The 14,528-nt window shown below is 40.7% G+C and overlaps 1 protein-coding gene across 7 annotated transcripts in view; it reads right to left on the reverse strand.

Moving 5' to 3' along the window:
- The window catches only part of LOC119722605, a 46,185-nt gene that overhangs the window by 5,258 nt on the left and 26,399 nt on the right, over positions 1-14,528 (reverse strand). For all 7 annotated transcript variants that reach the window (XM_038192793.1, XM_038192791.1, XM_038192794.1 and 4 more), the window contains 6 exons: positions 13,373-14,290; positions 11,503-12,459; positions 9,619-9,858; positions 7,318-7,434; positions 5,108-5,259; positions 1,245-1,425 (listed from right to left, as the gene is read on the reverse strand). In XM_038192793.1, the coding sequence (XP_038048721.1) occupies positions 1,245-1,425; positions 5,108-5,259; positions 7,318-7,434; positions 9,619-9,858; positions 11,503-12,459; positions 13,373-14,290 (2,565 nt within the window). The remainder of the gene's footprint in view (positions 1-1,244; positions 1,426-5,107; positions 5,260-7,317; positions 7,435-9,618; positions 9,859-11,502; positions 12,460-13,372; positions 14,291-14,528) is intronic.

Genomic DNA, 14,528 nt, shown 5'->3' on the forward strand with positions numbered 1-14,528 from the left:
GAAACCTCATATGTTTCAATACTCCGGGGTGTGAACTAGAGCGTTAACTGTTCAACAATAGGCCGTGCACAACGGCCACTTCAAGATCAATAAATGGTCCACCTCCTCAGACTTCACAGACTTTGTGTGTGTGTACAAAATGCATGAGGGATTAGCGTATTTAGACGTCACCCGGAGGCGAGTCAAGGCAATCTTGACGTTTTAACCCGTCAGCCGTGCCTGTGTATAAAAACAGCCAGTGCAGGCAGAGGTCGGCTATCGATGACAACGGAACAGCACAGACATGACAGACGATCTCGAAGAGGCCGCTGGGCATTTTTGGTTCCTTTCCTTCTTTTTTTTCTCTATTACTATAATTGAAAACTGAATTTTGATTTTCAGTTATTTCCTTTGACCCACCCACCCACCATTTCAATAAAGATCGAAATTTGTAACATTGACTATTCTGTATGGCCCCTTAAAGATCTCCCAAATCCTCCCGCTCAAACCAGATGTCAGAGATTTTTTGAAATTGCATTTTTCCCACGGCGGTGTGAAACACGCTTTGGGCTTGAGCTGATGTTGGTTGGTTGGTGGGTTGGTGGATGGACACTGTACTCGGCCATATATTGTATTCATACAAGTCAAGTATTACACCTTTGCAAGTATTACAGCTTTGCATTCGAAGACCGGTTTTGCAAACACTGTTGCGCATGCATCTAATTTGCATACTTTTTGCATCTTAGATCACGCCCCATTCTTTTCATTTTCTGTACTCTCGAGGTACCAGTACGGCCCGGGTGCACAGACGGTGCCGTATAGCTGTCTTCACACATTACCCGGCCTCGCTGCTACCCGGTCACCGTGGGTTGTACTACTTGGTACTTGTTTTTACAATATGGGAGACGTTTACCCAAACACCAGTGCAGACCCCTGACAGCCTTCAAAAAATGTTAGAGGGGTCCAAAAATGTAGAACCATACAGAAAAAAGGACCATGGTCAAATGGCGGGTGATAATTTTCAAAATCTAAGAATGAAAATATTGCTGAAGAATGCGACAGTAATTGTTTGATCTTCTGGATATAGATGTACATCAGTTATATGTAAACAATTGTGTACATCTCTTAGTTTTTTAAGACAGTATTTTAGATAATAATATTGATATGCTGCAACATGGTTGTTCAGTTCAAACCTCGGTGCCCTGTGTGTTTTACAATGTAGCTCAATGTCAAACTCAGAAGCTTGTGTATGATAAAATACTGACCTTAGACCTGAATTGCAGTTTGCATCTCTTTGCCAGCTCACTGGATGTATCTGCTGCAGCAGTAGTTGTACGTTTCTTGGATTTCTCATCATAGGTAGGAGTGCCAAGGTCCATGTCTGTCTCAGGACCACCAGGCACAGGGGCATTACCATCCCAGCTAGGCATGTCCCATTGAGTTTGTCTGCAAACAAAATCAATACAGGGAATCATAATATGGTAACTCATACATATTTAAATCAGGGATGTGGTGGTACTTCGAGACCGACATGTTGTCTCTCACTCAGGTACGCCGCTACCCGTATTGCACAGACCAAAATGTACACGAGGTGCATTTGCCACTGAAAATATATTTTCATCTGGTCCTCAGACAAGTGAACTATGTAAACCATATTATACGTTTGTAGGAACTAGACTACATGAAACCCGGCGCTCGCATCGAGCCCAGCATACAACGTACGTACGCACACCACAATGTAAACTGTATGCACACAATAACCAACACACCCACACACACAAGAACGACCGCAACACCCGCATGCTCCATTAGTCTCAAAGTGCATTGATACCACTGATCAGTGATTGATACTTGCAGGGCTGGTGGGGGGACCCCTATGGCTTGCAATTACACTCGTGTCTATGCAGCCACTTCCCATAGACGCGTGTGTAATTTCAGGCTGTAGCCAAGTGGCTTTGTACATGCACAAAGCTGGGATCCTGTCTCCAGTCTGCTTAAACCTCGTTCTCAAGCAATGACAATTGCATGCGAGGGAATGCAAAAACCACATGTACAGGAACCTCGCAGCCCTACACACGAGGTGCAAATTCCATTGAAGAAAATACTTAGTCTGGTCCTGAAGACAAGTGAACTCATGTCCAGCCGTGAGTAGCGTATTTATTTTACGTTTATAATAATACAATACAGACATGTACTGTAATTTTCGTAATGCAAGCCGCGGCTTATACGTTGATTTTGCCTATGAAAATGTTTACTGCGGCTTATACACAGGGCGGCTTATACGCCGAGCCTTGAAGAATAAAAATGAGATTTAATGTACTGGTATGAGAAAAAAACTGTTGCTGAAATGAATTATCAATCGTTACCAGACTTGAGGTACCGGAAAGTCATTACCAAACAATTAAAGCACGTCCCACGAAAAGGTACCGAGCGGTACATGTACCAAAAGTGCGGCCGGCGGCCTGCCGTGCGTGAGTGATAGCTGTCTTCGTTGGCACATCGATGTGACATTATTTTGTGCTGCATGCATGCCCAATGCAATATGCACACTTGTGGAACACACCATTTGCATAGCTGCCAACTTTTCAAAATCCTAATTAGTAATCAACCCGCGCGGTCATTTTCAACTGCTCGTTTTATCAAAAGCTTTACCAACATCGAGTACAGGTACATGGTTTACATGTACACATACATGTGCATACCCTTCTTGTTGTGAATAATAATGTACTGTAGGCCAAAAGATAAATAAAAAAATTAAAAATATTTTTTTTTTTTTAATTAATTTTGTTTTAATGTCTGTATCTGTTTGTTGAAGTCAAATAAATAATAACAATAATAACATGCGCATATTTTTTTGGAGATGCATGCTATCGATGTGGAGTTTCGAGTTCGTATCATGTTTTTACACACAATGATTTAGGGCCACCGTATGCAATAGAAATATCCCGCCAACATACCTTGCAAACGCATGCTGATATATCTTTTCTGGACGTTGTGACAAACTCAAACTCTATTACCAATTATTCCAACCATACTCTTATTAAATTCCATGATTAAAGTCTGGCACTGATGGGTCTCATCCCGGCAATAAGCGACCAAATGTGCTCACGATTGTCACTGAAAAGTACTCACATACAGTACACACAACCACACATCCACGAGATGCACACAAACGACACACCATTGAAAAATATTTTTAGTCTGGTCCTCAAGTACTCCACTGCGCACACTGCATTGATGTCTATCAGGTGCTCGACTGCATTCTTATTAGACTTGTCACCAGTCCATCCATTATCGCGACATTTCGCCAGAAGTTTTCGGTCAAAAACAATACTTTATAAGTATTTTTTTTTTCGTTAGGTAGAAAATGGGAAATTCGTAATGTCTTAGTGGCAAATCGTATTTTCGTAATTTAACAAACAATTCGTAATAATTACGTAAAAATCGTAATAGTTGGCAGCTATGCATTTGTGGTAATAAAGGAATGTACTTTCTTGAGAACAATAATTACCAATATTTCCGCTGTTTCAAAAAAAAAGACAACTAATGCTTTTTATGGAGTCCGAAACGATTCATTATTGGACAATCAGTTTTTCAACGTCACAATATAATTTTTTTCCTGGAAATGTATTCAAGAAACGATGAAAAATGTAGAAAAAGGCTAAATCACCCGTTACAAAATTAATGGATTCGTCCATAAACATGCATGCATCGTGTTGACTGTTTTTGAAAAAAGTATGATCGAAAACTTTATTTTTTTTATTGTTAGTACTTGTTAGTAATCACAACAATTTGATAAGTTTTGTTGTAAAAAAAGGACCTATTTATTCTGAGGACAAAACAAATCAGCATCTGTTGCCACAAAGCAAGTTTTGTAGCGCTCCAGTCAGACGACACATGGTGGGTAGCATACTCTCTCAAGTCTTGCGGGAAAATGTTATCATTTGCCGCTCGGGATCACCGGCACAGGCTGCCGGGCCATGCGCTAAGTTTTAGGCCGGGGACTGGCCGGGCCAGCCGGCAGCAATTCCCGGGGTTTATTTCTCACCGTAAATTTCTTTTGTTTTTCTTTAACGAGTTATCGACCGTAAATGTTTTGATACAACTTTTGTGGCCCTTTTATAGTCTTCGTAGTGCAAATGGAACTGGTCCAGAGAATTTTGACATTAGAATTTGGAGGGCTTACAACATTGAAACCACTGCGGTCGGTGCGGCTTACACGCCAGTGCAGCTAATACGCCAACGTAAAATTCTAATTTGCAGATTATACTCCGCGCGGCCTATATTCCGAAAATTACGGTACATCGCAAATTACAGAGTAAGTAATTTTTGGCATAATTAGTTAGTACATTCTACCCCCCCCCCCCATTTTCTCAACGGATTCACACGATTCACGTGGGTTGACTTTTAAGGCCCAAAAACCGGATTTCCAGGAAAAATTCCCCAGCGTCTTTTACTAGGAACTGGACCAAGTCCATCAAAATCCATCAATCACTGTGCTTCCAATACAATGCGTCCAATACATAATGGAATCCACAACTGACCCTGATGGCCCCTGTTGACAATTTATTCATAAATTTGTTTCATTTCGTCATACTACCTCAACGAAAAGTGAATGAAAGCCCCATTTCTAGCAGGCATTTGTGAATAAATAACAATGACTTTAATTGTCATGTGTTTAAAAAAATGTGTTTCATAAATCTCAATTTCGTTTCACGTATTGTTACATCGGAACAGATGCTGCATTACATACAATACCTGGGCATGATAAGTTATAAGGCTTAACTGGTTCCAATACAAGTTCACATTCAAGTGACATCTTGCCAAACTGGGTGGGTACCAGCTGGTCAATGTGCATGTGATATACTAGTGTGGCTGGCTAGCACTATAGTACAACTTGGTACATGGCAAGCCAGCAATGGTATCATTCAAACATGGTTTGAAGAAAACACATGTGGTGGATAGTTGCAACAAATGAGGGCATGGCCTAGTACTGAAATTGGCCATAGTCCTGCAAGGTTATTGTTTTAGTGCCTGCAGTGGTATGGCCTCCAGCCGGCGAGTCGCCGTTAATTTCCACCAGTGATTAACCATCATCTCAGGCATCAAATTGAGTTAGGTAACACACCTTGTGATGGCATGATAGTAGTAGACCTTGCCTTCCTGGTCTCTTGCTGTTCTCCAATTAGGAGGCAACTGTTGGGTCTTAGGCTTGGAAGGTGGGGATGGAATCCCTTGAGAAGGCATGCCTTGGTTTAAGTGCTGCTGAATTTGCTGTGCCTATGGAGGACAAAATCAAACTAAAGATAACTACTGGTAACAATTATGGACAGTATACATACACATGTACATTCAAACACCAAATAACAAGGTCCTTGGGACTTTACAAATTACCTTGTTATAACAGGTTCCTTGTATTAACAGTAATGGAAAACAAAGAAAACCAAAAACTTGGTACCTAAAATGTTGCTTGTTATAAGCAGGCCCTTGTATTAACAGTGTTCTTCTTATCAAGGTTCGACAAACATGTACATGAGCACAAGGCGACACTGCCCTATCAACAAAAATTCACCACTGATAACAAATAAACAGCATACAATACCGATACATTTAGGTGGTGAAAGTTGTGCCATGCACAATGGGAAAAATAACGGGATGCTTAACCGCTTTAAAGTGAGTTTATGAGATGCTCATAAACCAGTAGCCAATTTGCCATTCTTCTGAAATTCATGCATGAAAACAATGAGACATCCCTCTTCACTTAAACTGTTTTGTAAAGTGCACTTCATTAAACATTTCAAATGTTACATGCTTTTCCTGACAACTGAGGACATGGTGACGTGGTTGCTTTGATGTGATTCAAGGCAGTGCACTCTTCAGTTATGGGGTTTTCTGTTCAAATGGTGAACTGCAAAAGTTGCTCACTAGAAACGTTTGTGCATTAATGCCTAGCCACCCCAACCCTTCAATATCCAACTGCGTGTTTTGTTGGAATCTGTTGGAATGAGCACTGCATTAGTAAATTGATAAATGCTTTACAAATGTACATGGGGCATAGGAAAAAATTATATTTCATTAACCCTTGAAACATCAAGCTGGAAGACATCAAACAGCAGGTTTCTTCGAATACAGCTGACATCACTGATCTTTAAAAATCAGTGACTTTTACTCAAGATAAACTGGAATCAATGAAGTCACAGATCAACAAAAAGATCGAGTACAACCTCAATGTGTTCAGACACATCGAAGGTCACATTGATGACATCAACGACAGAAATCATCGGAACAACATCGTCATTCAGGGCATACCGAAAGGCTCTGAAGCAGGTAGTGAGAGAGCAGGTAGTGGTGGGAGCGTACTGCTTGACACCCTGGGGACGAGGTTGGCTATTGAGGAGCTCGAGACAGCAGTTGAACAATCAATACAAGACAGAAAGGATTGTTTGTCCAGAGGGACCATTGCCAAACATGACTATGGGTCTGGTCTTCGATAATTTCCACGAGCTGGCCGACACGCCTTTTGGAGCAGGTACCTTGCACAACACAACGGGTACATATCAGACCGAAGGGGTGCCATTGAAGCATGCAGAAACATCCAGGCTACCTGAGACATCTGTACCAAAGGCAAGAGAGAGAAGGCTAGAAGTGGATCAGCCTGACCTTGAACCATACAGGAAAAAAAACCAAGTGACCGTCTTTTGATACACACAGAAGGCTATCTGGACATTGCAAGAATTAGGTCGCAAAGGTCGAAATATGGATCTTGGCTGGATATGCCAATCCTTGCAGCTGGAGAACATCTCAATATGCGCCAGCTTCAGTGCCAGATATAAAGAAGCTGCCAAAATGGTGCTTGTGTGTGATATTCTAATTAAAAGTCGATTTTGGGGGTTCTTCAGGTGGTGCCCCTTCACAAACACATGGTTCTGAAGGTCAGACATACATGTCCCTACCCACCCACACGCACCATCAAACCTTTTGTGCTCAATATTCTAAATCAACCTCTGTCAGCTCTCCGACTAACAGCTGCTGTAAGTTTTGTGAAATCATCATTCACAACATTGTGTTTGTAGTGACACAGTTACACAAATCTACAACATCCATGTACATCCTTGGCATGGCATGTGTTACACAATGACTGGTAACATCTACAAACACAGACACGTTTGTTGATGGTGTAAATCAAGAATTTTCTACATTTTTGCAACAGCTCTCATTGGTTTTGTACACGTTTTCTAATCGAGGTCGTCCTCGATTTGGTTCCTGTCCTCGATTCATTGATGATGTTGCACATGTGTGTCCTTGATTTACATCATAAACACCACAACCTAGTCCTACCTGTTGGATGTTCGTCTGGACATTACTTTCTGTGTTGAGTGGCATAATGGTCTGAGTAACAAGCATTCCATCAGGGGTCACAAAGGTCACCGTTTGTGCAGGGGCAGTAGGCTGAGGCTGTGGTCAAAACAACAAAGTCATTAATACAGTAATACCAGCAAGTATCATACAATCTGAAATCAAACACTTTGAGCTCAACAAAGTCCTTCAAATCCTGGCGATGCCCATGGTTATAGCCCACATCACAAGTCAATTGTTAAAGCATTTAGAGTTTATTACTTTGCAATTAATTAATTAAAGGTTCACTTTTGTCCAAAGATTGCCAAAATTGAGTGTTTCATACAGTTTGCTAGCCATACTTCAAAGGTCAGGGGTCAAAGAGAATTCACACAACGACTTTAATTTACTGAGAAAATGTTGTTAAACCGTTTGTTTACATCAAGCGTGCCTTACCCTATGCATGTTTTCCAGCAGTTAATCATCCCATCGACTTTTGAACAAATCTCTCAACATAATACTGGCGCCACAAAAAATGCATGCATGTGTCACATATTTAAGGGAAGATACAACATTTTACTGGATTGTAGGGAATGACAGTTTAAAGCATCCTGTAAAATCGTGGCTCCTGGTGTGCTGACATTTCCAAGAAAATATGGTATTTTTCCAACACTGGTTGGCCTGTTGGAGAAAACTGGATTTTTTTCACTAACTGCTTCTAATTTTGCCTTATTAGTTATTCCGCATTTTCTTTGCAATTGATTACACACCTGTGAAGGGGTACAAGCCTTAACCCTAACCAACCTCACTCCTCCAAAATCCTCCTGGCGGTTTTGGAGGATTCTAGAGGATTGAGGATGAATGGTAATTGAATCAAATGAGGATTCTGGAGGATTGAGGATGAATGGTGATTGAAGCACATGAGGATTTTGGAGGATTGAGGATGAATGGTGATTGAAGCACAAGAGGATTTTGGAGGATTGAGGATGAATGCATTTTGAGGCAGGACTGTCTGATGATTTTGAAGGATTTGGCGTTGGTCATCCTTCATTTAAACACGAGTGCAAAATTTTGGGATGAGGAGGATTTTGGAGGATTGAGGATGAATGCATTTTGAGGCAGGACTGTCTGACAATTTTGAAAAATTTAGGCGGAGTTGCAAAATTTTGGAGGATTTTGGAGGATTGAGGATGGTTGTAAGCAACAAGGGCCTAGGGGGTTAGGGTTAATTAATAGACTGATTCTCTGACCTTACAATTCCTCAAAGTCTATAAATTGCTCTGATTCATCTTAAGTGGGGTCAGGGAACCAGACTACAAGAACATGATTGGTTTTCTTGTTTTTTTCAGCAACTACAAGCCCAAAACGTGGAACACGTTATTTTTTATAACATACTGATCCTCCAAATTCATATATTTCTGAAAATTGCAGCAAAAGCAAATGTTGTACATTCCTTTAATAGTGACAAGTCCCAAGCTACTTTCAGACTTGCACACAGTTGCCCCGACATTCCTTTGCAGTGTAATTACATGTACACGAAAACAGTAATATTCTAGTTTTTCAAGCCCAAATGGGTGCATTCTCTTAAAAATCCTCCTTTGAACCAATAAACTCAAACAACTTGAATATTAGCTAATGGATTATCATAAATTAAGAACCTGAAACAAACACTGACTAACCTAGTGCTGTGCATTTCAAATAACTTACTATTCAAATTTTCTAACTTGGACTTGATGGAATATTCGAAATGCGCTGATCAAGTTTTACCTGTTCCAGCCTTAAACTGGCAGCCAATCAGGATCTGCGCATGCCTTTGCTTGTTGAAAATTGACAAAAAGCTCTTATTTAAAAAAAAAAAGGATCATGTATGTATTGATATATTTTTACGAGGTGGCAGAATGGCTGATATTCGACAGATTTTAAACAAGAAATTTGAGCTAATTTTCCTCACAGCTGCTCTCAAACCATTCATGTAAAGTGGCATTTGACAGAAATGTAGCAATTGACAAACAATATAATCACACAGCTTAAACAATTTACACAATTAAAACAATACCATAGACATTTTTCATCTCTTTGAGACCGCTCACATTTTTCGAATATTTGAAACGGAACCCCCCCCCCCAAAAAAAAAAAACAGCCAGTGCTGTACACTTTTTGATGGATGATCAAATATTTGGCACAGCCCTAGACTAGCCATTTTCAAGATTTGTTATAATTAGCTAATTGTGACCTTCAAATTCAGATATGGAGCCAGATGTGACTCCATTACACTATGTAATCAAGTCTATTAGCAAAGCCCACCTGTGGTTGTACCACCTGCTGCTGAATAACATGCGGCTGTGCTGCAATCTGTGGAGCTGGTTGTACCTGCTGAAGCTGAGAGTGAGGTTGTTGAGGTACCACATAATTTGGCCGAGGTGCTGCAGGGACTACAGGTATGTGACTAGGGTGAGGGCCTGGGGGAGCAGGGACCCTGAACTGAGGCTGTGGTAGTACTGGATGAGGTTGAGGATGGCCTTGAGATGGGTTTGTTTCCCAACCCTACCAAATCAATAAAACAATATGTGTTTACCCATTAGTGACTGTACATCCCAAATCATCCCACCACTTACATACGTGTACACACTCACATAACTGCCAACTTTTCAAAATCCAAATTAGTAATTTACCCGCACGGTCATTTTCAACTGCGCGTACATTAACAGTGTATGTACCAGCTTTACTAACATCACGTATATATTGTACATGTGCATACCTTTTTTTTAGTGATTAATCTGTAGTGTACTATAGGCCATAGGATATGTGGAGGAAAACAAAAATTAATTTTTTTTAATTAATTTTTTAACTGTCTGTATTTGTTTGTCGAAGTCAAATAAATAGTAACAATAATAACATATGCACATATTTTTCTGAGATGCATGCTATCGATGTTGGAGTTTCGAGTTTGTATGTTTTTACATACATGTACCTTTACATTAGGGCCACCGTACGCGATAGAAATATCCCGCCGTCATACCTTGCAAAACGCATACTGATTTATCTTTCCTTGACGTTGTGATAAACTCAAACTCCTTTCAATACTTGTTACTAAGAATAGTCCCTTGTTTGTTGTCTTGGAAGTCATGATGATGTCACATTAAGTCCAAAGAACTTTTCGTGAATACTACGAACATGATGAAAACTTGGGACTCACATGGCAATCCTTTGGGCGACATCTTAAAAAGCGAGTGTATGACACACACGCTGGTTCCAAGTCGTTTGCACACATGTATTACACGAACTGGCTGGTGCCCGGCGGTTACATCCATGTCAGAATGACTTGGCTCCAGCTTGACATTGGTAGCAATTACAGCCACGTCCCATAAGACTCATGTGCAATTGCAAGCCGTAGCCAATAATTTGACACAGCTTATATCTAACCAATTTTTCAGCGTTTCGGTTCATAAATTTAAGGTATTAAATTGACAATGTAAACGATTTTGAGGAAATTTGTAATAAAGGGCAATAAATTCGTAATTCGGAATATAGCTCGTATTTTCGTAATGATTACGCCAAATTTTGGAAAAGTTGGCATGTATGCACTCATTACCAAAAATACTTTACAATATAAGATCATAAGCGAACAACATTTCATTTCAAGGAAGCATGTACAGCGAGTCTCAAAATACCCGTAACATTTTTTGCGTCACCTCCGAAACATGTACCGCCATTATATTTATAACATTTTAAAGCTTGGAATCTTAACATATCCCAGATAAGTATTGCTTTGATTTTCAAAAGGATTTTGAAATGGTTTGTGATCAAATAAAGGTACGTCAAAACAAACTCAACCGATTTCAAGGAAAATCAATCATGCGCATTTTTTCTAATGTGAAAATGGTTCACTATTTTCATGATTCTGTCTTTCCTATTCTGTTCAATCCACGTAGACTGCACCTTAAATGAATTTACACTATTGTTCTTTGTATCAAGTTCAATTTTGTCATTCACGTATGTACCTATTCAAAAAGCGTGACACAAGTTTGCATCCTTTCCACGTTTTGGACATGCCTTTATTTGAACATGAATAAATTAAATTTAATTTGGCGGTACGTGTTTCCGGGCAGAGGCTAGAGCCTGGCACACAAAAGTTGCGGGTATTTTGGGACACGCTGTAGACTACTTGATGGGAACAACTTGACTAACCTGAGGGTCGTGGTCTGGCATGGCATGCATCCCCTCAGCAGGCATTACATGTGGTGGACCCTCCAATCCATGTGGATGATGCATAAGTGGCTCCTGTGGTAAGCCTATATCTGGCTGCATGTTCTCAAACATTGGCTGTCCATGCACTGGTATGGGCATTCCATTCTCATCAAATGGTACCATCTCATGAGGATGTGGCATCATCTCATTATAACCAGCATTTGGGTTCATGTGGTGTGGGAAAACTCCATCTGGTAGCATACCGCCATGTTCCATTGGGACTCCCTGATTAGGATGCATCATGTGCATCATAGGATGATCCCCATCAAATGGAGGTGGAATTGGAAAGCCATTTGCATCCACAAACTGAATCCGTCCTTCCTCATCTATGAAATGCGGGTGCTGACTTAGGAATTCCTCTTCTTGTTGTTTGCGAAGCTCTTCCTCCATGTCTGCTTGCTCCACTTGTTTTTCAAATCGTTGCCTCCTTTCCTCTTTAGACAGCCCTGGTTTATCAGCCTTTGCCTGTTTCACTTGCCCTTCTTTGTTTGTAGTTGCTGTCTCAGTCTTCCATGGCTTCCTAAGTTTTGGAAGAGTACTTTTGGAAGTGTCTGTATCTTTTTTCTCTGTAGACTGAGTCGAGTTTTTCTCCTCTTTTTCTTTGCTGGCTGAACGACTACGTCTCTTCCTGTCTTCTCTCCTATCCCAGCTTCGTTTCCTATCTTTGTCTCTATCACGGTATCTGTCACGTTCCCGACTACGTTCTCTTCTGCTATCTCTATCACGATGTCTATCTCTGTCTCTATCTCTGTCTCTATCATAGTCTCTGTCACGCTCCCTGTCCCGGCTGTATCGTCTGTCTCTATCATAACCTCTATCCCGGTCTCTATCTCGATCTCTCTCCGAGAAATCTCGATCTCGTTCACGATCTCTGTTTTTAGGTATCCTGTAAATTTCCTGGAAAGACAAATTAAAAAGGTGTTGAAATCTTTATGACTCCATCTTTTCTCAAAATGCAACGGAGTTGAACCCCTCCTCTTTTGAGAATTTCATTATTCCTTGGCCATCTCATGGATTGTTCAGTTTTTTTTATTTCTTTTGTATTCACAGATGTTAACATTTCTGAATAAATAGATTCAGGCACATGGATGGAGGAAAAGCATTGTGTGCGTGTTGCTCTGAAGCTCATCAAGAGATAGTTATTTTTAAAAAGAATTGGCTTATATCAGCCAGTCAAATGTTTTATACAAAACTAATACGGCCTTTCAGACAGTCAGTTATGCACCCATGAATTCATCCCCACATCACTACAGAGCCCAATCCTCAATCCTGAGGGGTGTCATTTTAAGGGGTGTCAAGAGAATGCCCTACCCTGGAGCACATTGCATGCAACAAAGTACGGGAGAAATGTTTTGATTGGAAATGAAAAAAAAAGGACCCATATCTCATATGTAGAATGCAATGATCCACAGGTTACAGTGTTTGACTTATGTACGATGGTAAGTGGGTTCGAACCCTGCCAGGATCAAGGTGTTTGTGCCCTTGGGCAAGACACTTAACCACAATTGCCTCTGTCCACCCAGGAGTATAAATGGGTACCTGTAAGGGCAGAGGACCGAATGTACGCTGATATCGGCTGCCGCGTGGTCTTGTGGCCTGATGAATGAGGGAATGATTGTAGAGCGCTTTGAGATTGTGATGCGATGGAAAGTATTATATAAGCATTACAATTTTTATTGTTTTATCTCCACCATGAGGATTTGACAAAAATGTACACAAAATCCAAAAATAAAACATTAGGGCATACCAGGAGAGGCCAAACTGATAGGTGGTTTAGTCACAGTTTTATTTAGCAAAACTCAAAACAAACCTTGAGTGAACTCCAAGATTCCAATAACTTTCCAGCCATCGATGCAATTCCTGATGTTTTATCAACTTTAGTACCAGCATCTGCCACATCCGAATCTGATCCAATATCCTGCTTAGAGCTGATTGATCTTGTCTCCTTCACTTCAGACTTCAGATTGGCTTGTTCAGCGGGCAGCTCTCCTTCTTCCACAACATCTGGCTCCACAGGTGTGTCTAATGAGGTATTTCTGGTTTCAGTCATTGTGTCAGAGTCAGCAACTATCTGTGATGCCTTGTCGTCTTCAGGAAAAGAGGCCTTAACATCAGTGATTGTATCTGAATCTGGATTGGATACTGATGTGATGACTGAGTCTGGTTGTGCTGCTGGAACACTGAATGGCTTCAAGTCATTGCTGGCAACCACAGCTTTCATCTCCACAGACTCCACGGACTGGCTAACAATTTCAGACTGGGTCACATTTGAAGATTCTGAACAAACAGGTGATTTAAGGACACTGTGCGATGTACATGTATCCATATTCTCAATGTTAGGAGTACTACTATCAACTTCAGTTTTCTGATCAATCTCTGAATCTCCATTCGCACTCTTCTCACACGGTACAGGTGATGCTGAAGCAGTCTCAGTCATCTCAACTAGAACAGATTGTTTGAGGTTAGCCTTGTCAACACCTCCATCACTCTCAGTATTCTGATTGTCAGTCAATTTAGCCAACTCAGTAGGTGTGCTGCGACTGGCAACCGTGACAGGGACAGGTGTTGCACAACGAGAGGGAGTCTCACTAGCACTGGAGTCTTCGACCTCAGTGTCTGCTTTACAGATATGTCGAACCTTGGACCATCTTTCTACCATTGAGAAAATCTTGCTGTCCTCCAAAGCATTCTTGTGTGGTATGGGTAACTTCACAAGGGTGTTGAGGATCTAAATAAAAATTCACACACACACACAAACACAAAATGGGACTTAGTGCAATGTACACCATAAAACCTTTTTCCCTACTCGCATGTGTAGTGGAAATAAGTAGAATGTCAACATGTAGTTTAATACCGTGTTATGTCCAAAATGGCAGTATGCTAGGGCACATAAATTCAAAGGGTGTTATCTTGCCACCAAGTTGGCTTAAATTTGATATTTTTTTTTTAAAGCATGAAAGCGTTTG

Source organism: Patiria miniata, unplaced genomic scaffold (assembly GCF_015706575.1).
Source record: "Patiria miniata isolate m_02_andy unplaced genomic scaffold, ASM1570657v1 HiC_scaffold_16, whole genome shotgun sequence".
NCBI classification, from domain to species: domain Eukaryota; kingdom Metazoa; phylum Echinodermata; class Asteroidea; order Valvatida; family Asterinidae; genus Patiria; species Patiria miniata.